The sequence below is a fragment of the Mesitornis unicolor genome, unplaced genomic scaffold (genome assembly GCF_000695765.1).
Source record: "Mesitornis unicolor isolate BGI_N332 unplaced genomic scaffold, ASM69576v1 scaffold39622, whole genome shotgun sequence".
Taxonomy (NCBI): Eukaryota; Metazoa; Chordata; class Aves; order Mesitornithiformes; family Mesitornithidae; genus Mesitornis; species Mesitornis unicolor.
The window spans coordinates 1-27220 of record NW_010169242.1 but is presented as its reverse complement, the minus strand read 5'-3'; the positions used below and the strand labels follow the sequence as shown (position 1 = coordinate 27220).

Below are 27220 nucleotides of genomic sequence, written 5' to 3'. Positions count from 1 at the left end.
ATACTGGATAGATCCCACAATGGAGGACGGGAAGCCTGTTTGGGCTCCACACCTGACTGATGGGTTTCAGATGGGGATGATTGTGGACATCGGCACTGACAACTTAACTATTGAACCTTTGAATCAGAAAGGCAAGGTAAGTGTCTTGCAAACAAAGCAACAGAGAAAAACCTTACACAAACTGTTTTACCTCTAGGCCAAATCTTTGTCAATATCTACAATTACACACAGCCTGAGGGAGTAGAAAAACAGTTTTCTGACTTAGCCAGAGTTTGGCTAAGGATCTTTGTTTAGCTTTCATTGCAGATGAAATATTCCCACTGTACATGCTTGTGAAAGAAGAGGATTGAATCTCCGTAGCCATTTGATTCAGTACTGTATCCTTTTTTCCCTGAATTAAATGCTGGTTAAGAGTCTGCCGTTGAGATTAGCTTCTGCCTTTTCCCTTGCATGCACAGAGTGTGTCCTACAGGGGTGTCCTAGGCTCTGGCTTAGATTAGACATCTTACTGTTAGACCGATGGAGATTGAGAGGTGAATCCTCTTACCTCAAGTACCTTGCAAGGTAACACAGTGTCAGATAAAGGTCCTATAGAATTGCTACATCAAATGAAGTGATGTAAAATGAAGTGCTCGTTCATCCTAATTAGTGTGTTCCAACTGCTGCATTTATCATCACATCTTTCACATTCGGTATGTCTTAATTAAATGTCAGTTTTTGCAGGAAGCACCTTGTATGTATCAATTATCCTAACTCAGATGGTTGGCAGCCTGGAATAAGATCAGACACTGTTTTAAAAGTTGTGATTTTGGTCACTGTGGATATCTGATATGTGCCCTTTCCAACAGTTTTGTCTTTTCTGTATCTTTGGGTATGGAAAAGAGAAAATGTTATTTGTAACCTTTTCTTTCACATCAGCAATAGCAGAAAATGCCTTGTCACGGGTTAAAAGGTTATACAGCAGCCCTTCCCTCTGGGGGAATGTTCATAGGCTTTCTTTTCTCTGCGTCTTTCAGAGGAAGTTGATTTTGCTTTCCTTAGAAACATAAAGCAAGTGTAACATCTGATTTTTATGAGAGAGATAAAGTCTGTGGGTTTAGTAGTAGTAGTAGCAGTAGTGTGCATTCTTCAGTCTGGGGAAAAGCAAAATTATTCAGACAAGACTCTTAACTATTCCAAAGCTATGGCTAAGTAGTCTTTAACTGATACTGACCCCACTGCTATTTCTGTTTGTATCCCCAAATGGTTCTGATGTGATAAAGAGCAGAAGCCTGGATATTGAAGCAGAAACAGGCAATGAGGAGATTCCTGAGTCACTATTTATTTCTACCATATGCTCCTTTCAGGGATTTTATATATATATAAATATATATAAACCAAAAAATGATCCTAAAGTACAAATATTTTGCTGTTTGATTCACAATGAGCAATCTCTTTTGTCTGTAAAGTTTGTTATTCTGCAGTTGTCTGTTTTCTCGAATTAAGCAGATCGATTAAGGGCCTAATGTTCACTCATCTCAGGGAACAAACATTTCACAGTTTAAAGACCATAGAGATTATGGTCCTACATTTCTAATTATCAAACTTTCTTATTTTAATAGAGGTGGAGTAAAACATTTTCTTGATTACCTTCTCAGCCTTTTCAAGGTGTCGTTTTTATAGTGAAATGTTTCTCATTGCTTTTTGTCTTTTTAAGAAGACTGTTCTTGTGCGCTTAGACCATTACTTGAAGTAGTCAGCATTAATACCCATCATTACCAACTTTGTTTACTTAAAATGATAGTTCAGAAGTGCTCTTCAGCAAGAAGGAGTGATCCGGCAGCTCCAGAGTTGCCCATGATAATTACAGGGAGGAGAGGAGTAACCTGATCTTGTAAACATACCCAGGCAGTGTAACTTATTATTATTTTTTAATCTGGGTCATTAACATGTCATGTGTATTCTCTGTAGGTGCTGGTAGCTTACCAGAGATCACAGGCTGGAAAGGAAATGCGTATGCATATGTTTGGTTATTGCCTTTTATACCACTCAATAGTTAATTAAAATATGTTGTTAATAACTGCAATAAATGCTGCAAGGCAGCAGTTTCATGATGTCTTAAAGTCTTCCCTCCCTTCCCCACCTGTAGCTAGTTCTGGTGTTGCAGAGCTGTGTGTGACACAGCAAATGAGGTCAGAGAACGGATCCACCTTAAAGACGAAGAGGTGGAAAGTTTTCAGGCTGGCAGCAACAGGAGAACTGAGGACCTGAGGCCTTCCCGTGGCTGTAGATGGTTGTTTTGTGTTATAAAACCAAATTACCCAGTCCAGATGGGGTGAAGGTAGTTGGCCAAAATATTGCGTACTTATAAACCAGCAACAGCAGTTTTGGGTACTGAGTTAACAACAGCATTTATGTTTCTGTGTGGAGGCCGGGAGTCTAAAGAGAGGTGGAGATCTGAGTCACCTGGCCTGCACCTTACGAGGCAGAGTAATCCAAGCTGCAGCAGCGTGTTATCAGAACCGAGTGTGTACCTGTTACACCATGGGAGCTACTCTCCAAAAACGAGATCATCGGCTTGCAAGGCTGATAAATGCTGTGACTGGAAAGAAAACAGAGAAACCGGAGAGTGGTTTGCTAATGAGTGTGGTCACACCTAGGGCTGGAGCGCTCCCTGGAACAGGGGGCCAGGGCTGGCAACTCAGGCCTGTGTCCCACCAGCAGTTGCATGTCAGCGTACAAGGAAGTTACTGCATTCGCACTTCTACTTGGAGTATCCTTTTCTGAACTTACTAGGGATTTACTCTTTTCCTGGAGGTAGAAAATCTGAATAAAGTGATGAGGGAGCGATGCCCCAGGGGAAATTGCGCCCTGAGCTGCCATCCTGGGGCCCTCGTGGCACTGAGGAGTCAGGGGCAGGCATTTCCTACTGCATCGGCAGTAGGAAGTTTCTGGAAGTCACTGGGAATGTGTCTGGTGCTGCAGGCACTCACTGAGACCCCTCCTGACATCAACTTGAGAGGCACCTTGTGGCTCTGTGCCTGTTCTGAAGGGTCATGGAGGGCTTTATGGGGCACCTGCTCTGGTATGCTGTGAATAACCAGAAAGGTATTTTCCTTGGCTAAGTATAAATGAATAAATGTACTTTGAAAGTACGGATCAGAACGTCCAAAGTTCAGTGTTTCAAGCTAAGGGTTTTTTTTAAGCAGTGAGTGCAGCTTGCTTGGGCAACTGAGACGTGTTCTTGTCTGTGTTGCACACCATTTGTACTGCTTTAGGTTGGCTTGTGAGGTACAGCTGAGAGCAGGGATGTCTCCCGTCTGCATCTGGAAGGTATAAAGGAAGGCACGGTTACACAGATTGGATTACATGGTAGAAAGAAGATGCTGCTTGAATGGAAAGATATCTTTTTTCACTCATCTAGTTTCTGGAGAATAGTTAAGATTGCCATTGGATTTCAAGGGCTGCTTCATTACAAAGAGGAATAAAAAAAAAACCCTACAAAAACCCCTAAACTCTCTGTTTTGCCTCCTGAGACCACTTCAGTGTCTCAAGATCAATATCTTAAGTTTGTCCTAAGCTATGTCTTAATGCAAAAGTCTTCCACCAAATGCCTGAAGTGTTTTCTTATAATAAATGTTTTAAAAAATAATGGGACAATATAGTAAAGAATTTATTTGGATTTGTTTAAATTAATAGACCTGTGATATCGTGCCCATATTCCTATTTAATAGATGAGATTTTAATAGTAATTTGCAATACTCAGAGCTCTGCACATCTGGCTAATGTACTTGCCTACATAACAGCAGTCACGTTACCTTAGTGAAATACACTAGAAGTTAATTCACAATTCACACTGAGTGATAAAAAAATTAAGGAGGAGATAATACAGCATGAATTCTTATTTTTTTTCCTTGAAATCTATCTTGGATCAGAAGGCTGAGTGGTGAGGACACTGATAGAGCTCTTCCTTCCTCTTCTGGGCTAGATCTGGTATAGCTGGCTTTAGATCGATGAAATGTTAAAGTATCGGAGATTTGTGAAAGCCCTCTCTGGGTATGCTGCTCAGTCTCTCTTGTCTTTGTTAGTGGTTAAACGTGGGTTACACATTAGCAGACAGGAACAAGAAGTGAAGTTTGGTTTTCATGCAGCCAGTCGTGCTCTTTTAAAACTGTAGTGCTGTTTCAATTGTAGTGAACTGATTATGTGGGACACTGATGTGTTCAGATGTATCTTTGCCCAATGAGATATATCTTCATCCTTGACAAACTTGCAGAGAAAATTATTAGGATAATATGTTCTAACTGCAATATTGTGAGAGGGAGGAAATCATGGAGGGGAACCTCTGCCCTGCTAAAACTCTGAGTGACAGCTGGCAGCTTTTTGAGATAGGTAAAAATGTTGAGGTCCTCCATGTCTCCACCAAGCTCTGATAAAGGACATTTTGGAGGAGGTTGGTCTGATGGACATTCAGATATTCCAGCATCATTGAGCAGCTCTGTTTTCCTTAGGAAAGCTTCTTGTGCATATTTTTCTGCGTTAGATCCTGATGAGGGGTTGACAAAGTAGAATTTCCTGTGACTGCAAATTGCGTACTTTGATATCCCTGCTATGGAAAGTTATCACATAGACTCGCTGTTTTCCTACAGGCAGCAATTAGTTCTGTGCTGCCATTTTTAATGACACTTCCCACTTGAAAAGGAGTTGGAGTTTGGTGTCAGCTACAAGAGCTCACGTACTGTGTCTGTTGTACTGAAGCAAGTTGCTGTATTTCTCCTGAATTTTCCATGTGAGGTGTTTCTCATGGGACTCTCTTGCCGAGTACAGTGTTAAACAAGCAGACACGTTTGTTTATTAAGGTCATCTTTTAGCGCCAGTTGGTTGCCTTTTCAAATACTGGGCTAGACTTCTTGTCTCCATTTCCATGGGGAAAAGCAGACAGTGCTTGCAGCGTGGTGGCCGTGGTGTTTGGTGGGTACAACAGGGGTTTTGTTCTTTCAGAGGTAGCTGAAGCTGTTACTGCGGTCCACAAAAAGGTATCATTAAAAGCCTACCTCTTACAAGAGATATTTTTGTGCAGACGCTGTAATGTGTTTGTGTGCTTGGATGTTTTTCCTTCCTTTTTGCAACAATATAAATTATGATTTCTGGAGAATAAAGACAAAACAAAGTGTCTTTTGTGATGAATTTTTCCAGTTGGACACAAGCACTTGATAAATGGCTGTTTTGTATAACTGGAATACAAGGGTTGAAGGAAGGTCTTGTTTTACTTTAATATCGATTTATTGAAGGAAAAAAAACCCAGCAGGCAACAACCAAAGCTCCAGTATTTGGGGATACAGAGGATATTATGTACTGAACATTGATATTTTAAGTAAGAATGTTTTAAAACAGCATATGATAATCACAGCACAGTCCTTTGAACTAATAATCTGGTTTTTTTTCTTTGTGCTTCTTTGCAAAACTGAGGAAGTTGTGTATGTCCTTTACAACACTGTTCCCTTTGAAGTACTTCTTTCAAATACCCATTTTATATTACACAATGTTACATGCAATTTTGGAAATCAGCCTGCAATATTATTGCAATAAAAACCATACAGTACTGTGACTGCATTTTAATAATGTAGTATAGTAATGTAAATGCAGCAGCTCCTATCTGCACCTAGTAACTCAGTAAAATTTCCAGTGCTGAAGTATAAAGCTGGCACCATCATTTTAAACCATGCATAATTCCAGTGCACTCACTTGTACCATCACATCAGGCATCTTTGAACTCTGTTTCTATTTTTATGGAATTCTGACTGTGTTAACGTATTTCATCTGACAGACTTTCCAGGCTGCTATCAATCAAGTGTTTCCTGCGGAAGAGGACAGCAAAAAGGATGTAGAAGATAATTGTAAGTTATGAACTTAAAAATAAGTTATGCATTTGAAAAAAATATTTGTATAGAAAAGAATATTGTTTCTTTACAAGCTTCCTTGTTTCTCCTTGTAGTCGTCATTTTGCTTGAATTTAAGTAAAGCCTTTAATAGTCCTTTAAACTTCTTAAAGTAAGGCCATTTTAAATATCATTTATAGTTTTTTAGTTTCAGTTGAACACTTTAGAGGAACTCATAGTTACCTTATTCTTGGCTTTGGGTATGTATCACATCTCACCTACCTGCATCAGGATCAACTGCATGCAGCACTATAGGGGTTAACTCCATCTTTCATAGTGCAGCAAAGGAGTTAGTCGCTTTATCGACAGCAGTATTATACTGCATTTTTCCTGCATGTAACCCATTTCTCAGATAGGATTCTTGTGGAAGTACAAGTAATTGAAAATAAATTGCAAGGTAACCTTCCCAAAACTGGAGGCAGGGATCTGTACCCGTCGGAACCACTGGAAAAGGAAATAGGTTGTAGTGAAGCAGATGATTGTTCGGGAAATGCATTTAATCTGTGTGACTGTCCCAGTGATTTTACCAAGGGGTCCTGGCACCTCAGTGTCCTTCCTAGTCAGGGAACTGAAATTTGGAATGAGATTATGGAAATCATTTGAGATTCCAGCAAGGTACTGTTCAGTTAAGTTAAAATAGATTTGTGCTGAGCATTGTTGATCTTTAAGAAGAAACTTTATAAGGTACTGAGTGCTTTCAGTCTCTCCCTATAATACTCTTCTGAAAAATCCTGAAAAGCTAGTTAATAACACAACTACAATTCCATGCCATGCGTTAGTGATTAACTGCCTTCTAGGGAGTAATTTGCTGAAGTATTGCTTTTTCCCACCCTTAGTGTTCCGTAACCCAAATGCACTAACTGCAAGAGACACCCTTTTGAGAATCTAGCCCTTCCTCAAATGTGAATTTTTCAGTATATATTGCAAACAGTGCAGAGACAAAGCATTTACTTCTTTTTTGTGATTCACACTCCTCTTCTGCACCCCCCTAACCCCACTCAGTTTTGGGAGGTTGTCAACATATGTGGAATTTTCCTTTTTTATGGCTAAGAAAAAGATTTCTTTTTAAAAAAAATATTTCTGGGGGGAAACAATTTCAAAGAATGGTATCAGATAAGAATCTTTAAAAAAAATAGTCCTACAGATGCAGAGCCTTGCAGTTACATGATAAAATTATTTTTCATACAAACCCTGCTTCACTCTGTCCACAGGAGAGCTAATGTAAGTAAATTTGACATTTAATATTTCTTAGCTTTTAGTGCCTGACTTGACTTCTGTGAACCCCGTGTGTGTGTATAAGTAAATATATGGACTATTAAATGCACATACACACACTGGTGATATTGAGCCATATGAATATTCATAATTCTCGCTGTAGTGACTTCCTTTGCCTCTGGATACGGATGCCTCTTTTAAAGGATTTATTCTAAAGAAGTTCCTGACATAAGCCTTAGTTTTCGTGTGTTGAGTGAAGGGACCTTACCTCAGGGAGCAAGCTCCCTTCATGTACCGAGTCTGCAGGTACAACTAAGGAGGGCTTGCAAGGAGAGTACTCGGAATGCACTGAAATTTAGGGTCCCTTGTTTACATAATTATCAAGTTTTTATTAGGATACTTAACTGATAACTGTTTTCTTTAAAACATACTGCAAACCCTGGGAGGTTCTTACCAAGATACAGTTGAGAGGATCCTTTCTTTAAATGTATGCGGACAATCACTACGTAATAGTTTCTGAACTCAATGCTGAGAATCCGAATGACTTTAAAATTAGCAGACTTCAGAAGTTACAGCCTGTCCCCGTTGAGGGAAGAAGGTGATGTTAACTTTCATTGGAGCAAGCAAGAGTTCAAGTTTCTGGCCCATTTCCTTGTAATGTCTCTTTCACTTGGGATGACCTTGTTAAAAAAGATGAGGGCGGAAAGAGGCCTGTCGAGGCAGAGCTGGAATTTGTGGTCCTGGTGGCATTTTCTTCTAAACAACCCAGAAGTTTCAAGGTCCTTTAAGAAGTGTGAACGACTCCAGCCATAGGAAGCAAAGCTGTTTTTAGTCACGTAAGGAAAGGAAGGGCAGTTGTTTAGCGGAGCTACGCAAGCCAGAGGCTGAAAATGGCTGCCGGACCTGCCTTCGCCTCAGGCTGCCGTGGTGCAGGTGGTAGGAGGTAGAGCCACTCCTCCATCTGCTGCAGAAAGAAAGGTGTAAGATTGAAAACAAAAGCACAGAGGCTCTTGAGAAGCTCTCATTATCCTTTTGCCAGTATATTCTGGGTCAGCAGGAGGAGCATTGAAGGAGACGTGAAGAGCTGCTTCACTGAGCCTCAGGTGTCCTTGTAGGGTGAGGTGGCTGGGCAGGGTGATTTCAGGTCACAAGAACTTTCTTGCACATTTGTATAAATAGTTGGAATAAGTTTTTCTCTGCTGAAACGCTTGTGAAAAGGGCATTAGTCCAACTTTAGAAACAACCTTGGTCATTTTAGACAAGAGGTGCATATGTGGCCCTTGTGTGAGATGTGGGGTAGCAGTTAACATTACAGGCACATTGCTCGCTCCATCAACAGTAGTCAGATGAAAACCAATTTAAGTGGCACTAATACTGTAAGGTTTACCAGTATGGTAGTCAGTCAGTCAGTTGTAACAAGACAAAACAGTGTTGTGCACTCGGATTTTAAGTGGTGAGAAAAAGAGGATTGAGCATATTTGAAAATGGAGGCTGAGTAATAAGTAGTGCCCACAGCTGGTTTAGGGATAATGTTTTTAATATTGTTACAAAGGGAACTGGTAATGACCCCAGTAATTAAGGCTGTTAACACTTTCCAGTGCTTTATAGCTGAAAACAAGGACCAGCTTTGCCAGAATGTGAGCCCATCTGGTCTGAAGCTTTCTGTGGGTGCCTGCTCGCTGCCTTAAGCCACTGCTTTGTAACATTTCAGCATATTAACGAGCCAAGGAGGAAAAAAAACAACCTAGGTTTTGTTGTGTCAAGACTCCTGCAGTCTGATTCCTTGGTCAGCAACTTTCTGTAGCTCCAAATGTATAGTAAAGAGCAGGTCTGTGGTTTTTAAAACGTGTATTGAGTCAGCAGTTCTGCCCGAAACAGTGTAAATAAATTATAGGATTAAAATATAATCAAAGACAGAGGAAGTAAAATTCTCTGTTATTCTAAGATTTAGTGGTTTGGCTGTACACAAAGCCAGTCCTGAGCTCGTAATGGTATGTGATTGTCTTTTACTTGCAGGTTCTCTTATGTATTTAAATGAAGCCACTCTCCTTCACAATATCAAAGTTCGGTACAGTAAAGACAGAATTTATGTAAGTATTTTGTGTCATGACAACCACTCTAATGATTGTTGTGTCCTGTCAAAAAATCAACAAAACAAGTGTTTCCAATTCTGGTTTTCCCTGTAACAGAAAGCAAGCAGAAATCAGGACTGGTTGGAAGGCTAGGAGGTTTTAGGCCTGCATTTTTTTTACATTAGACCTCATTTGAGCTCTGAATCACATCAGTCACATTAATGTTTGCTGATTTTTACCAGACAAAGCAATAGATATTTCTCTGCATGACCATTCATGTGCAACCACGGCACAGCATTGCATCCCAGAGGTCTGTTCTGAGGTAACGTACATCGCCAGCAGAGTGCCTGTTAACAAAGATGGTTTTCTTGCTTCATTATTTTTGAACGAAGCAAACAGGTGCCGTCTTTGACACCTCCTAGCTCAGATGTCCATCTTAATCTTTTATATTGCTATCGAATTGCCTAATTGTACTTAATGAATTCTGACTGAATTACATTTTGTCCTTGCCATCTGCCCGGACACTGACAGCTGTGAAATAGAAGAAAGATAAGAGTTTTCTTTCTTCCTATTTTTTTTTTCCTAATAGAAACCTGGCTAGTGATAATACAAAACCGTTCTACGTATTTTCTAAGTGCCTGTGTTAAAATAATAATTTTTTATGTTATCATACTGTTCTGAAATGGAATTAAAGCCTTTTATATACATATGTAAAGAAAGTATAGTTGTTTTCTTTTGTTGCAGTTAATTTTACATAGCTGTAAATTCTTTATGGCTCAAGATCAAGCACCAACTTTAAAATAAATTTAAAAAAATGCTATTTCATTGCTTTTCTGGAAAAATAATAATTAAAAAAACCCCAACCAAACAACCTCCAAGGAAGTAAAATTCTAAAACAGAACTGGTTATGAGGTAGGATAGTATTTAGCTTCATAAAGCCTTTCTTTGTGTTAAACAAATACTACTGATGTGTTGTCCTGGGCAGGTATATCTGGGGGGAGGAGGAAAAGGTTCCATTTGTGTTTTAACTGCCTTTCCCTTTTAACTTTAAGACACAGTTTGTATCCATGTCTTGGGATTTTTTTGCTTTTTGTTCAGTGCTGGTTAACAGTATTTGTCTTGTCACTAGGAGGAAAACTAATGTTAGTACTTGCAGCTCCTGAAGAGAGCTCTGTGCATATGTTTTCCTTCAGTGAAATAAGTGCTGAAAATAGAAACATCTAAAAAAATGATTGATATATTATGTGTGATCCAGCCTTCTATCAACATCTCACGATAGCGTCCAAGTTTCAGTTGTCTAGGGATATGCTTAACAACAACAAATCTAATAAGTTATTCAAGCTGAAGGTTTATCTGATTTTCTTCAGACCTCTTCCTGTAAATCTGCTTTTTTTTCCTGTGCTTCAGACATCTGTTCCTCCTTGTATGTAATCTGGCCAGCGAGGAAAGGGTTGTTGTTTTTCAGAAACCTTGAAAAATTATCTTCAGTCTTCTGTATCCTATGGTTTGAGATTCTTCTCTGTGAGAGAACATTTGCAGTCTGGATTTCTCACTGTGGAAGCAGCCACAGCTGATTTCTCTCGGCTGAATGCTTTTATTGCCCAGCTTGAGCGCGTTCCCAGGCAGGATCCTGTCGGTCCTTCCTGTGGAGTCGCTTCCATTAGGTACCGAAAAATTATGCAGTGTGGTAGCCAGGAGCTTACTTGGTTCCCTTCTGAGGAAGAGGAGGTTGTGGTGTCTTATCCCTGATCCAGGAACTCACACAATAGGAAATCATTTCAAAGGAGATGGGGAGAAAGGTCAAATTCGGGACGTACTCCACAGCTCAGTGGTTAGGAAATTCTCCCGAGAAGTGCTTTTTTCATAGAAGGAAAAACCTAATTTTTATAATTATCTTGAGAAGATAATTAGAGCAATTCTGAAAATAAATCCCTTCCTCTATCCGCATTAGCTGGAAACAACTATAAATGTAATTGTTATGCTTAGACTATGGTCTTGTATAGTAATAGCAAATTGCTGTTAACCCCGTGGTTGGATGCTAGCTAATCATTTGCTGTTGACTTTTTTTCTTCACAGACCTATGTAGCCAACATTCTTATTGCAGTGAATCCATATTTTGATATACCTAAGTTTTACTCTTCAGATACCATTAAAAAGTACCAGGGTAGATCACTTGGGACATTGCCACCACATGTTTTTGCTATTGGTAAGTATTGAGCCTGTATTTGTTTTTACAAAACAAACAGTAAATACTTTGTGGTTATGTATAAATTACCACCTGTAACACTAATTAATTTACTTTAAACTGTTTTAAAATAAAAGACCTGATTGCTAAAATTGCAAATCTTCTCGTCCTTGATATGCAGCTTGAAGAACTTGGAAATTAGCAACCCTGGCAACCCTGTTGTGATAATTCTGCACCTCTGTTTTATGTCTAAGAGGTTTAAATGTAATTAACAACCATTAAAAAACAGACAGACAAAAAGAAATTGAGCATTTAGAAGTGAAGACTGACATAAATATGATTGGCATTGTCTTTCAGTGTAGTGATTTCCTTTGCCTTTTATGACATTGCCGGAGCACATCCACTCTTTATATATTTGTGCTACAGGCAGAAAGTGCATTTATTAACGGGATAAACCTGATTTCACTCACTTTGTTTAAGAAAAAAGAATTTGAAACTACAAATCAGCATTTGACTTGGTAAAAGCCTTCTCACTGTGTAATCAAAAGTATAAAGAGCTGGTTTTTTAGTACCTGTTGCATACCAAGAAAGCTACCCGCGTTTTTCCAAGTTTCTGTATCTAAGGCGTTGTTACAAAGTGCAACTGAAAGTTTCCCTTTAAAAGACGCATTAGAGTGAGATTGGTTGCAATGTTGTAAATGCATTTAATTCAAGAGATTTAGTTCTAGGTGTACAACTCCTTGTTGTAGTGGAGTGGGTATTTGTTTTCAAAGACTTTAAGCTCTTATGTGTCAGTGTTTAAGGGTGAGCAACTATAATATAATTCAATGGGAAACAGACTTTAATAAGGTGTAATGCACTCAGTTGTAAAGGTTTGAGGTTTTTATTCCTGAAAACATTACATTTTACTGTTTGTGTTGTAACTTAACTTTATGCCTGCAACTCTCCTGCGTATTAACTTTTGTCACGTTTAACACATTCTTCTTTTAAGCTGATAAAGCATTTCGTGACATGAAGGTGCTCAAGATGAGCCAGTCCATCATAGTCTCTGGAGAATCAGGAGCTGGCAAGACAGAAAACACTAAATTTGTCTTGAGGTTTGTGCTTTTTTGGACCAAAGTTGAATCTCTGGTGTTGATGCATTTGGTTGACGTACAGACAGAGCAAATTACAAAGTAATCATTGGGCTTAAGACACAATTCAGTAAGATGCTTCTATGTACACTTCAATACAAGCGGTTCACAGGGTTAAACTTAAATGCTGATGTGATATCGTATGGAAATGGCTATATATTCACGGGAACCTTAACTCGGTTGTAGTGCCATCAGGCAGTAGTTATGGTTTATCATCCAGTCATTTTGGTATTGCACATCTGGTATTGTGGTAGATAAAACCGTATCTGTGCATTTTAACTGTATCTTGCAAGACACTGTTGGTTTTGCCATGAATTTGCATTTCTGTGTTTTCCCTGTCTTTGTTTCTTTAGTTTGTTAAAGCATCCAGGAATTTTAACTCTTGATTTTGAGATCACTGCAGAGATTCTGTAAAACACTCTACCCTAATTTACTGAATAAGATTGAGTAATGGGGTTTATTTATTTATTGGTGTTCATGTATAACTGATAGTACATATGAAACGACATGATATATATCAGCCTTGCTTTCTCTTACTGTTTTTGACCATATTTACTTTACGCTTTTACTGCTTTCTATCACTCTGGAACATCATAACTGGAAAACACTGCTCCATTCAGTTCACCTGTGCCGTAGGTGGCCTGGTTATCCAGGGAAGCACAGTGTGAATACCCTCCCTTCTCCTCTTGTCCTTGTTTCCCATTATAAATCTTTAATTCCTTTTTCCCTGACATCATGTATTCCCTAGTGTGTGTGTGTAGAGTAGCGGTTTTATCTTCCACATCCCATGAAGAGTTGTCACGACTGTCTGTCTGTCCTTCGTCCTGCTCTCCTCTGCCCCTAAGCATCCTTTAGCAGATAGCTGCAAGAGTTACTACAAGGTGCCGGTCATGATTTTTACAGGGGACATCCTAATTTTGACCCTGCTAAGAGATGACAGGCACTGGGAGAACATCTGCTGAGGAATGGTCCCAAAGGAGGTGGTTCTGCTTTTTGCAAAGGAAATTCTGATTACACAGCAGGCAAATAGCGCTGCTGCTGCTTCTCCCCACCACCCGCCCCCCATAGTGTACAAAACACTGAGTTTTAAAATTAGGAAAGCAAAACGCACTAATAAATCTCTGTTAGTGCTCCTACGGGTTTTTTTTTTGGAAGGCCCCATTTTCGAGAACTGTTTTTACCTCGTCCCAGATTTACTTGTGAATTTCCAGAAAGCACGTCCTGTGTGCAGGAAAAAGAAAATTAAAAGGCTGCAACCTTGGAGCAAGTACATTGTGGATTTATTTTAACATTCTTTCTTCACTTGGTGAATTGAATCTTACCTGAATTATGCACCTATAATTTCCTGTCTCACCATCTTCATGAGGGATTTTTAACACTGATAATTATGGTTGCAGAAACTGTATGCATGGAAACAGTCCTTAGTTCAGGAAGTACGTATTAAACCTTACGTATTTAGTAAGATAATTAATAAATACAGATAGTAAAGTAATAGTTTCATTACATTTGTATAAAATTGTCATTTCCATGTGCATGTCTAGAAGAAATCTCTAATGTGTCTTGAAGTATTGAAAAAAAATTCTGAAATCTGCAAGAATATTTTTGTGTTAACAAAAAAGAAAAGTCAAACTGCATTTCTTTAAAAAGATAAAGGTATTTGGAACTGATAATCAATATGCATCCCCTTTAGCAAATTGTTAGTAAGTCTGGTGCACAGACATGCGAAATCCTGTTGAACTGACACATGGAAGATACTGATACTTTTGTCTTGCTTTACAGGTATTTGACAGAATCCTATGGCTCTGGCCAGGATATTGATGACAGAATTGTAGAAGGTACTGAATTTTCTTTAACTGAATCGAAGGTTCCAATGTTTTAACTTTTTTTTTTTTCATATTTGAAATGTTTTATTTCTTAAACCAAATTGGTTTACTTTTCTTTTAAATTTTTCTGTTTTCAAATTCAAGCCACTAGATTATTCAAGAGAAGTGCTGCAGGCTTTAATCTCTTCTTGCTGTAGGTTTGCTTAAACCAGTTCCTTAGTGAAATCCACTGCGTGCTTAAGGAACCAAGAGCTGGATAATGCCTGGTGCAGTGTGCCCTAAAATGGACTGGTGCTTGTAGGTATTTTTAGAAAAGTTTGAGTGTTTTAATGTAAAACAGCACCTGATGCATGAATTTTGAAGATTTTAGGCACAGTTTTAATAAGCACGCTTACAGCGTATGGATTAGTGGAGGAACCTTTAATCTGTCTGAAAGACCTCTTGCAATTGGTTTTTCCTCATAACCTTTTCTTCAGAGCTGTTAATACTACGTAAAATACCTGAAGAGTTATCAAAGACCTCTTAAGAAGTCAGTTTTGAAAGTCAGATTTGCATTTTCATAAGCTTGAAGTATTATAAAAATGAAAACATAACCAAAACAAAGAAGTTAATGCTGATGTGGCCCTGTTAAATGATGCATTATCATCCGTAATCTGTCCAACCATTGTAAATACTCCTTCATCCTTTCATTTTTGTAGGAGCAGATTTGTAGATGGTTGTCAGTGGAGTTTTAAATCTGAGTTTCTTCTCACATGGTTTCCAATGCATATTTTTTAGCTAAAAGCCTTAACAAATCTTGCAGATATTCTCAATGGTTTATTGTTAGTGTGATTTAGTAAATTATTTTTCTTTGATCATCAGAGTTAGTAAAATGAAGTCTTTCAGAGGCCTTGTCTTTCATAAATACTAAGCATTTTCAAACTGCTTAAGCTGTGCATGGCATTTTGATAGTAGTACATATAAATATATATATATTTATATGTACATTAGATTGTTGTCACTCCTTCTGTTTGGGCTTTAAGGCGTTTGAATACTGCAGCCAGTAAAAAATAAATTCACTCCATCACTTGATTGACCTGATTTGAAATGGCATTTTTAGGCTGTTTTTGAAATGAACACGCTCTTCTAATACGTTTTTTCATTCCCTAATCAATCTAACATGTTGCACGCGTGACATTTAAGTGGCATTTTTGTCCGTGGGATAAGTGGGTAGTTTAGTTTTTATGACTAACAGCTCATTAGGAAGTGTCACATTGTGCGTTGTCCCGTATAGTTCATGTATCGGTTGTGTACCTTCTTGCTGTAGAAGAACATCACTGAATAATTTTCGGTGTTAGCCTCTGAATTTTTTTACAGTCTTGATTCAAATACTTTGCAGTGTTACGTGGTATTTAACTACTGCATTGTAAGTTCCACTGAAGTGTACCCAGTACAACTCTAATAGTGTAAAATTGCAATAGGTAGTATTTTTCCTTTAATTTTCAAACCTTATTCCCAATAACTTCACTGAATAATCAGCATGTGTTTATTCTCTCTTTCTTTTGGGTCCTTTATTGATCAAATGTTAACACTTGTAAATTTTCATTTTTTTTAAACAGCAAATCCCCTGTTAGAAGCCTTTGGAAACGCAAAGACCGTCCGCAACAACAACAGCAGTCGTTTTGGGAAATTTGTAGAAATTCACTTCAACGAAAAGGTACTGAAATGTTGTTACAGACAACCAGTGATGATTTTTTGGTGATGAAGTGGAAATGCTAGACTGGAAGTAGGCTGAACAGACTCATTAATCTTGCAGCAAGTAGTTACTGTCCTACTTTCCAGATTTGATTTGTATCCTGTCACCTTGAAAGGAGAACCAGAGCCACACAGCGCTGTGCCACTACTGGGACACCGTGGTCACGTCAGTAGGAAAATTGTGTCCATCCACAAGAGAATAAAAATGGTTCCCTTTGCTGCAAAAACGCAAATCTAAAGAATAACTTGCTTGCTGTTAAATATTTAGGCATTCCTTAATGCACAAATGAGTGAGAATTGTGTATTAGATATAAACAGATACAAACATATTGTAATGCTTTAATACTTCAAATGAATTATTGGTGGTGTTATGTATTTATATGATGTTTCGGGACATCACATTAGCATTGTGTGTGTGATGGAAGTCATGGGATTGGTGTTTGTCAAAAGTACTACTCACTGTGTAAGTCTCCTTCTCTGGAGACATTCAAAACCCTCCTGGATGTGTTCCTGTGTGACCTCCTCTGGGTGATCCTGCTCTGGCAGGGGTTGGACTGGGTGATCTCCAGAGGGCCCTGCCAACTCTTAATAGTGTGTGATTCTGTGATTCTGTGTAGCTTATGAAGAAATGGCCGTCTTTGGTGTAGTTTTGCTTGGATAGTGTATGTATACACACATTCCACAACTAAGGATGACTGCAGCTGCCCAGCATGTCCAACTTGAAGACTTTTGTGGATGATCTCTGAAGATACTATGCACGTTCCTCCTCATGTTTCTGACTGAGGACATAAAGAAACAAATCCTTGCGGTTCTTTCCTGCAGAGTTGAAGCTCATCATCCGGTCTTGAGCTTGTGGTCCTTTCCTAAATTTTTCATCCCTTGGTTTTGTAGCTAAGCTTCAGATCTTTGGTTAATAGTTTACATAGCAGATAACTAAATGCCATTAAGGGTAGAGGGACTTTATCTGTTGGTCCAGTTCATGTTAATAAACTTACAGAAGCAACACGTATTTCTACTTGGGATGATGCATTCATGACCTGTCAACTCAGCTGTCGACACTTACGTGATGTTTCAGATTAATTGCTTCATCGCACTCAGTATCTTCAGAAACAGCTTAAAAGCCTGTTTCAGCTTTCCAGTGCAAGATCAGCCACTTTATATGAGCCCCTTTTTACAAGACTTCATACTTCACAAGACTTCATTTCTTGGTGACCGTATTAGGTCTAATTTCTCAAAGGAATTTAAGTACAGACTGGGGCCTCCTGAATGAGTGAATGACTGCATATAACCACAGTTAAATTTGTCACTAAGTGCTTCTTAGTTGCTCTAATGGCCATAAGCTCAGGAATTTCCTTGCTATTCAGATTTGTCTAGGCACAGGGAATTTTATCACAGGTCAGATAACAAATGGCTTTCAAAAATCTGTGCCAGACTTGTGTCTCAGAAAAGAAGTGCAAGTGTTTGAAATAAAATGTTTGCTCATAATTAGTCTTCCTGAGATGCTGTCCAAATATGTAGTCTTTAATTTTAACCCTTCCTTCTCCCTGGAAAGAGTTTCAGTGAAATGCAATTAGAGAAGTTTGTAATAGCACGGTAATGGCCGTTTAAGGGTGGCTGTAGCAATGCCATTTGCAGGAACTACTGGAATTTTACTCAGGATTTCTGCTTGCTGGGGTGAATCAGACCCCTCTTTTAAGAGGAATTTATGTATATGCAATACATGAGCTGGGGGAGAAGTTATGATAAAGGCAATGGTTTATTTTCTAAGCTTAATATGTATTAGGTATAGAGATATTTTAATCATCTTTGGAGCAGTGTCTGTTGAGTGAGCTGTGATCAGACAAATGTAAACTGAAAACTTCTGCATCTCAAATAACGCAAAAGATATTCAGATAATCAGAAAATTGTTTCTTCCTCCTAGAACTCGGTGGTTGGTGGATTTGTATCGCATTACCTGCTGGAGAAATCTAGGATCTGCGTGCAAGGCAAAGAAGAGAGGAATTACCATATCTTTTACAGGCTTTGTGCTGGTGCTCCAGAAGACATTAGGGAAAAGCTGTATCTAAGCTCTCCTGACAACTTTAGGGTGAGTAGCAGAGTCAGCGTTTGTAAAGCTTCTCATATTGCCATACATGGATTTTTCATATAGACCTTATTAAAATCTCTATTTGTTATCTTTGATAGACTCTTTCCTGTTACAAAAGTAAGAATATATTTTTTTTAAAATCTGTGTGATCCTGAAATGAAGCTGCCTGCCATTTTTCCATATTGGAAGATTTCCTTTACATTTTCTCTGTGACTTAAAACCGGAGTATTTTCTTTCTCCAAAAATGTACCGTTGCATACCCAGCTGCTAGTGATGTTGTTATGGGCTCTTCTACAGGTGTAAAGTGTGAATGAGATACTCCTCACTACACCTAAATGAACGTGAACTGAAACAGCGGGGAAATAAGACTTGAATCATTGTACATACTTAAAAAAATATTGGGTTAATATTCAGTGGCAGGGAAAAAGCAGAGTAGAAATTCAGGAGTTGTTAGGAAAGGAAGGGAGAATGAAATAGTGAGTTATGCTGCAACGTACATCCAGATCTGTAAATAGCAGATGCAGTTTTGTCATCCCAACTCGGAAAGGAACAGTAAAGTCCTTGTCTGGAGCAGGAATCATGGATGAAGACAAGCTCTTGGATACTGTCAGCCTTTTAATTCAATCCTGTGGGCCTTTTCTTACATCTTCTGATTTGTTTACGGCCTTTCCTCCTTCTCCTCATGCTTTATTTTTAGGGTTTTTGCTACTTTCTGAGATTATGTGGCTTCTCCTGATGAGCCCTGATCCTGTGTCATGTTTCTAGCAGCAGTGCCACAAATGGACTGGCTTTCTGTCCTACCCTTAATTTCTTGCATTCTTTTCCTCCCGTTTTTCACTGAATGGTTTTACTACTGTGGTTTAACGTTCAACCTTTTCCTCCAGCTTTTCTTCTTTCTTCTCCCCTTCTCTGTGTTCAGATTTCACTGAATTGTTTCCAGAAATGATCGACAAATAGTGTGATGTTTCCTTTTGCTCTTTCACTTGTTAGTTCAAATTTTTTCTTGAATTTGTTTTTGACTCCAGCCCCATTTCCCTTGTTTACGACTCTTTTAATGTCACAGTGTGCTGTATCTCAATTATTGCAGTATTTTTTTCATTGAGAAATTAATATTATTGAACTCTTATCCAACCAATGCCATGTTACTTACACAGCTGTTTCATGTTGTTCTCCTGGTTGTCGCTTCTCTTCCTCTTAAAGCAAGTTTCTGCCATCCCTTTCAGGGTCCTTCTAAACCCATTCACATCCTATACTGTCATCACCACTTCTACGAGTAAGGTGAAGATGCTTGCCTTCAATCACTTGTTGCTGCTGTTTAAGTATATTTAAATCTATTAGTAGGTTTTTGGTTTGGTTTTCTTTTCCTCTTGACAATCACACATGAACTGTAAATACCTACAAATATCACCATTGCTTTGTTGACTTGCACTGAAAAGAAAAATACTGGCAAATCGGATCCTGCTGGTAGATACCGGTCAGTTGTTTGCCTGTGTTGTGTCACTTGTCTGCATCCCTCCACTGTTTCTTGGCTTATGCCTGGCTTGGAATCTCACGGAAGCAGAATTTTGTGTGTTTCTAAAGTACGCAGACCAAATCCCTGCCGCGGGTTTGGAAGAGTTTTGTAACACAACCCTGGAGAGCACTTGCGATTACAAGGATACAATTTAATTGACTGTCATCTCTGTAGACTTCCTTGATCTTAAATGGGGTGAGAAGCACTGCTAACCAAAAGCTACATTACTGTGCTGATTGTTTTCTTTGATGGTGTATCTTGCTCCCTTTTATGACAAGCCTCCTTACTTCCTCAAAGATCTTCCTAGGAGCCTTTATAGACCCCAGATTATTTCTTTAAGTATTTAGCTTGTATCTTCTTATAGTTCATCTGCTTGAACTCGGTTATGTGCTGGAAACTTGATCTGATGCTTATTGAGAAAGATTTGCTTCTGTTCTCTAGAAGGAAAAGACTTATTTTGAAACACCCAACAAACGAAATACTTTAAAAAAAACCCAGAACAAAATAAACCCCAAACCCACCATTAATTTTCATATAATATGGAGCTACTTTTCAAAACTTCTTTACTATGCAGTTATTCTATGCCATATTCTCCTGAATGCTTTAAAGCTAAAACCTTGAAAAAAAAGTCCAATTACGTATTTTTCTTGTGCAGTCACTTTTCCATTAAAAGTTCCTTCTTGCAGTTAATAGATTTTTAATTCTGGAGCTGAATATGCTGCATGCACGCTCTTGGGGATTTTTTTTTAAATCAAAAACTCTGCGTATGAGAGCACACAGGGTTGTAGATGTCAAGGTCAGAATTACAACCTGCTTAAAATCAGGCTGGTGCAGTGCAGTACAGAAGGCCCTCACTGCCCCGTTTCATTTGTGAAGAGTTTGCAGTCACACCAGCCTTGTTATCACACCACGACGTAATTCTTTTGACTTCTACTAAGTTTGCAGCAGGTACTTTAATTCCCATGAAGAACATTTATTGCTTTACCGTAAGTTAGTGTTTGAATCCTGAGTTCCTTGCTGTATGTGAAAGATCCACTCTGCATTTTAAATTTAAAAATTTTAATGCTTTTCCCCCCCTCTTTTGAAGTTAATGTAGATTGCATTTAAAAAACAGGATCATTTTCATCTTTGTATATCTGTACATTGATGTAAATATACTTTAAGTTTATTGGTCATATTGCACTAAATTTTCATGAAGTATCACTTTATAGGAGATTTTCAGAAAAGTAACCTGCAAAAGGTTCATTTTCTTCCTAAATTTGTACTAAATTTTGGCAAGATTATTTTTGCTGTGTTCTTCATTCTCGTTTGCTCCTTCAGGTTTTATCATAAAATGGCTGTGAATAGTCATGGTTGTGTCACTTTTTTACCATGTTTTTTCTTGACTACCTCTCTGTCTGGTTCAAAATCCATGGAAATGCCATCTTTGAAGCTTCTGATAATAGATGGTGATATTGCACTTGTCAAGGTTTGAGGATCGATCAGTGCTTTGATGTTAATGCTCGTTTTTTGGACAGGAAATACGTTCAGAAAAATACCATGCTCTCAAATAGGTTATTTAGGAAAAGCCCATTCCTAAAGTTGCAGTTTTGCATCGGCTCTGTTGTGCCACTTTTCAGAAATTCAAAGTCATTGGGTAGCCCTGTGCTGAACCCATAGGTCTGGGTGCTTTGGGCTGCACCACGTGGCTGTGGCGGTAAAGCTGCACCATAAATCTGTACCCAGAGTGTAGCTTGTGGAGATGAGAAGCTGAATTTTTTTCACATTGTAATTTCCAGAAGAGAAATCAGATCACTTTATGTTTGGGTCACTGATGTTATCATGGGGTGTTGTACTTCAGAGTTCAAAAAAAAGTACAATGTTGTTTAGATGTTATGGATGATAACCTCAAGCTGTATGTTTGTGTGCTTTAAAAATATGATTTCTCCTAGATTCAGTCTGTAGATATACTTGAGTGTGGCTTCCAAATGAAAGCCGTTATCTTGTGATTCAAGGTCTCCTACAGAGGTCATGATGAATACCGTCTTGGTTCCCATTCTCAGCCTGTCAGATAAGTTTTTAGACTCTCTTCTTGAAAAGTACAGCCTTTTCCAGTTCCCCTCCCCAGTTTCTGGGTTTGTGTTACTGATACTGTAGTACAGGAATGTGTTGTGTTTACAATGTGCTGTGCTTTGCATTCTTATTGGCTGATGAAGAAAACTTTTCAGTATTTTGTTAAACACCAAGGTTACTTTGAACAGTTTCTTGTCACTTTGTTTTAATGTTAAATTTGTCACCTGGTTTTCTTCTGTTAGAATTGCTTTGAATAATATTTTGATTTTTAGTATTTTGCACATAAATTTGAATCAAAGTGTAAAACTATCTGTGTTCACCTAGTTGAAAACATCTTCTTTGTTCATGGGTCAGAGCAAAGAATCAGTTCACTTCCTTTAGACAAAGGGCTCTTTTGGACACAGCTCTTGCTTTCAGCCGAACAAATCAGAGAGAAAAAGCTGGCAGTCCCGTTCTGCTGGAAATGTCAGTCATGATCTGAATGTCTGCTCTCTTCCCTTGGCTCTACAGCACGAGATGGTCATCAGAAGCCAGATTCTGAAATAGGCTTCTGCTTTTACCACGTCATAAGCTTTTAATGCTCTTCAAGCTTTGTAATATGCGACATCTCTTAGATAGAGAAATATTTCACTGGTGAGGAAAAAAATGAGTGAAGTTTGGTATTACACATAGGCCAGAAAATGTGTTTTCTTGGTTCCTAATTTGGATTGTCTCTTCTGTAATCCCAGACTCCATTAATGGGCTTAGTAGAGTCAAACAGTAAAAAAAAATGCTGTGGGATTTAACAAAATGAATATCCCACTGTGTCAGAAAGTATTTTAGTTGTCCAAATCAAGAAGCTTCCAATGGGAGTTTGCTACTGCTGCACCTCTGTAAATTTGCAGATGTAAATACATACATTATCGAGGATTGAATTCTGAATACCTACTATGTTGTTGTTATATGATTAAATCAAGCTATGTAGAGCAAGCCTTAAATAAAAGCAGATGTTTTCATTACTGCTGTCTGTAAGTATGCGTTTCCTCTTTTTTTGTTGTTACAGTATTTAAATCGTGGCTGTACCAGATACTTTGCTAACAAAGAAACAGACAAGCAGATTTTGCAGAATCGCAAGAGTCCTGAGGTATGTTTGTATCTTCAGTTAGTTTATATTTTATTAACTAATGCAGATAGAGTTGAAAATGGTGATTGCAGTTCTACAGTGTGGAATGAAATGTTCATTTTACACATCTTTATGGGCCTAGGTGGGTACTGTTGAAGCTGGTACATTCAGAACTCTGATTGTGGAGATCAGTCCTAGAGATACTTTTTAACATGCATCTTAAAACCCCAAATGGAACAATATATTAAACTGTTTCCTTTTAATTCTTGCAATGATAAAACCCTTAATGATTCAGCTTGTCTTCTGTGGAAAACAAAGATCTACCCAAGACTTTGTGATTTTCTTTTTAACTCTTACTACCGTTAGGAACTGCCCAGGCTGCCCAGGGAGGTGGTGGAGTCCCCATCCCTGCAGCTGTTCAAGAAGCATGGGCATGGTGGTTTTGGGTTGATGGTTGGACTTGATGATCTTGGAGGTCTCTTCCAACCTGAATGATTCTGTGGTTCTGTGATCCTATGAATACCTCAGAAGCAGTAGTTTTTCCCCAGAGCCATTTTCAGTGCCTGGATTTTTGAAGTGATGCTCCAAACTCTTTCATAAAACATTACAGCAACCTCACATCCAGCACGAGTAAATCACCCTCCTCACTACACTGCGTTCCTTACTGGTTTTTGTTTACATTTTTCAAAACTGGAATGACCAGAACTTGTAGCATTTAAGCCTTTGAGCTTGTTCACGTGAGGACACTAAAGAATTTAATCTGAATTAATAGTATACGTGAATTGGAAGTTCTTTAAACACTTCATTAAACTTTTACTCAGCTCTCTAATACAATTTGCATTTGTTCATACCTGAAGTATGAATTTCTCACTTGTATAGCTGGATGATGTTTCAAATCTTAATCAAATCCATACTTGTGATGCAGTAGCAGGGCAAGCTCCATATACATGTGGAAAAATACTCAAGAATGAAAGTTTGTAGTAAAGTTGGTAGTTTATGTAGGCATAACGTATCCAAATTCACTTACTCTTGCTACTGGAAGACGAACCTGTGCAATCTTCTGTTACTGATGTGATTTACAGGTGTTCTGTCAAGAAACGTGTCCTCTAAAGGGCTTAATTTGAAATAAGTGTTCATGTAAACAAAAACATACTGAGAGCAGAATGATGCAGCAGACATTAAGTAGTGGAACACAGGATGCCATAATAGCTGTGTGTTACAGCCATGTCAATTTGAAGGCTCAATAACGGCTCAAATTTCAATGATATTTAAACTTAGTCTAGCCACTTAAACAGGAAATATATTAATTGATGAGGTCTTTTAATCAGAATTTTAATACTTATTATATGATTTAATGAAAAATATTAAGATTGTTTATTTTAATAGAAGTATAACAGTCAATTAATACTTAAATTATTTTTGTGTTTTCCTTATCAGGAAGATGAGGTGATGATTTTACATAATTAAGATGTAGTTTAATTTTACTGACGTGTCTAAATGTTGTGTGAAGTGAATCTTTCAGATGCATGCGGTGTTTTGTTTTGATAAAAATCATGCCAACTTCTTTGACATTAACGAGGCTTCCACTGAAAGTTAGTTATCCTTTTTAAAACAAAGTAACTGTGCAAGCAGAGCTCAGTCTGTGCATGTTCAGTTGGTCTCTTGATTGCATGCGGATGTGTCACTATCTGCTCTTCAGAACCATTAATAGCTAAAGTGGCTTTTGGTGCATTTAAATGAAGAAAATCAGCAATATATTGAACTGGTATTTTAAAATGTAGCTGGTGTTCTTCTAACCCATAGAACATTGCCAACAGCTTTGCTGTTTCGTAAACATTTGCTTGTGATTAAAAGTATATTTCTGTAAACAATCTGTTTAGGACAGGGATAACTCTTCAGTTCTGATTTGTCCTGTACTCCTTTCCCATGGCCCTCCAGACTTTGTCATCCTATTACAAGGACCTCAGTGTTCTTTCAACTGCTGGAGTTTGCTTTGAAGTTGAAGTTTGAAGATCATGCTTCAAAGTAGCAACAAATTAAAATAAATTAGGGTTCTTGCAAAGCCTGTATTGTATGAGGAGCTCGAATCTCTTTCATCTACTCAGTTTGGCATGCTTCTTTTCTCCTTTTTGTTATGGTTTGCTCTTGACTGGAAATAAATGCTTGCGTTTACTTTAAAATCACTTACTGAGTTTTTGGTTTCTCTTGTTGTTTTCCAGTATCTCAAAGCAGGTTCCTTGAAGGATCCCCTCTTGGATGACCATGGAGATTTCAACAGAATGTGCACAGCAATGAAAAAGATCGGACTGGATGATGCAGAAAAACTCGATCTTTTTAGAGTAGTGGCTGGTGTCCTTCACCTTGGAAATATTGATTTTGAGGAAGCTGGGAGCACTTCAGGTTGGATGAAACAGAAATTGTTTTCCATAAAAATACTGAAAATGTCTCTTGATTATAGGTGATTCCTTTTCATGGGAATTACTGCTTTAGAAAGCTGCCTTGCGTTCAAGGGTAATTCAGTCTTAAATTCACGTCATTTTGAAGTCAAGGTTACCTGCTTGTTTTGAAGTTGTACTTCTTTACACGCTCAGAAAGCAAATAGACTCTCCCTGAAATTGTTCAAGAAATAGTTCAGTGAGGACCAGGTAGCTTTGGGTTGTCACAGAGAAGGTGTAGGTTTTGGGCTTTCCCCCTCCCTCCCCCCTCTTTTTTCCCTTAAGTCAAATCAGAACCTCCCCAATGTCCATTCATGATCTTGCCATGAAATGAACATGATTAATTCACATTAATCTGGGAAGATGTGGGGGTGGAGAAGGGTAGGGGTTTCACAGGGCTCAGCAGTACACTGGCAGGGAGCTTCCCTAGTTGGGCCTTCTGTGAGTTGGGAATTTGGGAGTGACGAAGTGGGACAGAGTTAAAAAGGTGTAAGTGTGAGTGGAGACGTGGTTTCAGAAGGCAAATGGACAAGGAGAGGGCAAACCACAGATGGTGAGGGAAGTCAGAGTTTAGAGAAGGGAAGGAGAATACCAGGAAAATTAATTTCTCTGAATATTGAAATTCAAACCCGTTTGTTTTCTGGAATCAGTGACTGAACTTCTGAAGTGTTCATTGCAAATGCAGGCGGTGTTCTGCTCTCACCTTGTGTATGTACACACAGGGTGTGTGCATTTGAGCTGCTCCAGGCAGTAAGCCTCTTACCAGAGACACTCTAAAGTTCTGCTGCTGCTTCAAAAACCTGGGAAACACCAAACACAAGCTGTTTACTACAGGTCAGATGGTGTTTCACAGCTTCCAAAATAGGTTTTGAGGACTCCTTTTTCCTCCCCCTTTTTTTTTTTCCTTAGTCTCACTGTAGAGTGAAGGAATTCAAGCAATGTTTGAATAATTACTTAGCCATATTGCTCTCTTCACCTGTAGAAACCAATTTTACTGAGAACAACAGGAAGCAGATGTTGTAATCCTGGCATATGTAATTCAGTGTTAGATTTTGCTGAAGTGTTTGAGCACTTCAGCCAGAGATTTAGGAACCTGTAGCGGCTGGAGGGGCTCTGGCATGAAGGCCATGGTGCAGAGCAGAAGGAATGACACCTCTCAGCTCTTTTCTGGGGAAAACGTACACCCCGTTATCTGAAAATATCAGTGCTAGGAGTTTGCCGCGCCAGGCACTTCTGTTGGTCTGTGCATGCATAGCAAGGAAGTCCAGAGGATCACAGGAACCTAAAAATCCAGAAGTTTTTCAATCACTGCAGTTGGTTACTAGGTGTTAACACATACATTTTGGGGTGGTTCTTTCACTTAAAGTCAGGTTAGCTTTTGAAGATCCTTTGTTTAGAACAGCGTTCTAGATATAGGGAATTTTATGCATGGGTTTTGGGTAGTTGGGGGTTTTTTTGGTTGTTTTTTGAGAACTTGACTCTTTTAATATATGAAGTAATTTTCAGAGTATTTCAGTATTCAATATATGAAGTAATCTTCCGTAATTTCTTCCAAGCTGATGCTATTTCTAGTCGTCATGGCAAGATCATCGCCTGCTCAGTATTCTTCCCTTAAACTTTTACACAGAAACGCCAAACCCACGGCGGTTTCATTATCCACGGAGAGAGGGGTAGGAAAGGGAGGGTGTGTCCGCGGCGGTGCGCGGTGGGTGATAACGGCCGGTAACGGCAGGTAACGCCGGTAGCGGCAGGTAACGGGCGGTAACGGCAGTTGTGGCGGTGTCTCGCAGGGGGCTGCGCGGTGCGGCCGCGGAGCGAGGCGGCGCTGGAGTGCTGCGCGGCGCTGCTGGGCCTGGACCAGGAGGACCTGCGCGGCAGCCTCACGACGCGCGTCATGCTCACCACGGCAGGGGGCGCCAAAGGAACGGTCATCAAGTGAGTTCCACGGCGGG

At 38.9% G+C, this 27220-nt stretch overlaps 1 protein-coding gene across 1 annotated transcript; it reads left to right on the top strand.

The window, feature by feature from the left end:
• LOC104536621 (unconventional myosin-VI-like) lies at positions 1–27207 on the top strand. The gene is made up of 11 exons (XM_010179286.1): positions 1–136; positions 5807–5876; positions 9150–9223; positions 11282–11411; positions 12382–12487; positions 14303–14358; positions 15945–16042; positions 18002–18166; positions 22774–22854; positions 25053–25233; positions 27059–27207. The coding sequence occupies exons 1-11, from the start codon at positions 20–22 to the stop codon at positions 27205–27207; spliced, it is 1227 nt and encodes a 408-aa protein (XP_010177588.1). The 5' UTR covers positions 1–19.
• Positions 27208–27220: the final 13 nt, after the last annotated feature.

What these genes read in the sequence shown, in the direction of transcription:
- LOC104536621 (XM_010179286.1), top strand. Translation starts at nt 20, where the DNA reads ATGGAGGACGGGAAGCCTGTTTGGGCTCCACACCTGACTGATGGGTTT. An exon ending in TGATGACAGAATTGTAGAAG is followed by an intron (nt 14,359 to 15,944) that starts GTACTGAATTTT and finishes TTTTTTAAACAG; the next exon opens with CAAATCCCCTGTTAGAAGCC. An exon ending in AAATTCACTTCAACGAAAAG is followed by an intron (nt 16,043 to 18,001) that starts GTACTGAAATGT and finishes TCTTCCTCCTAG; the next exon opens with AACTCGGTGGTTGGTGGATT.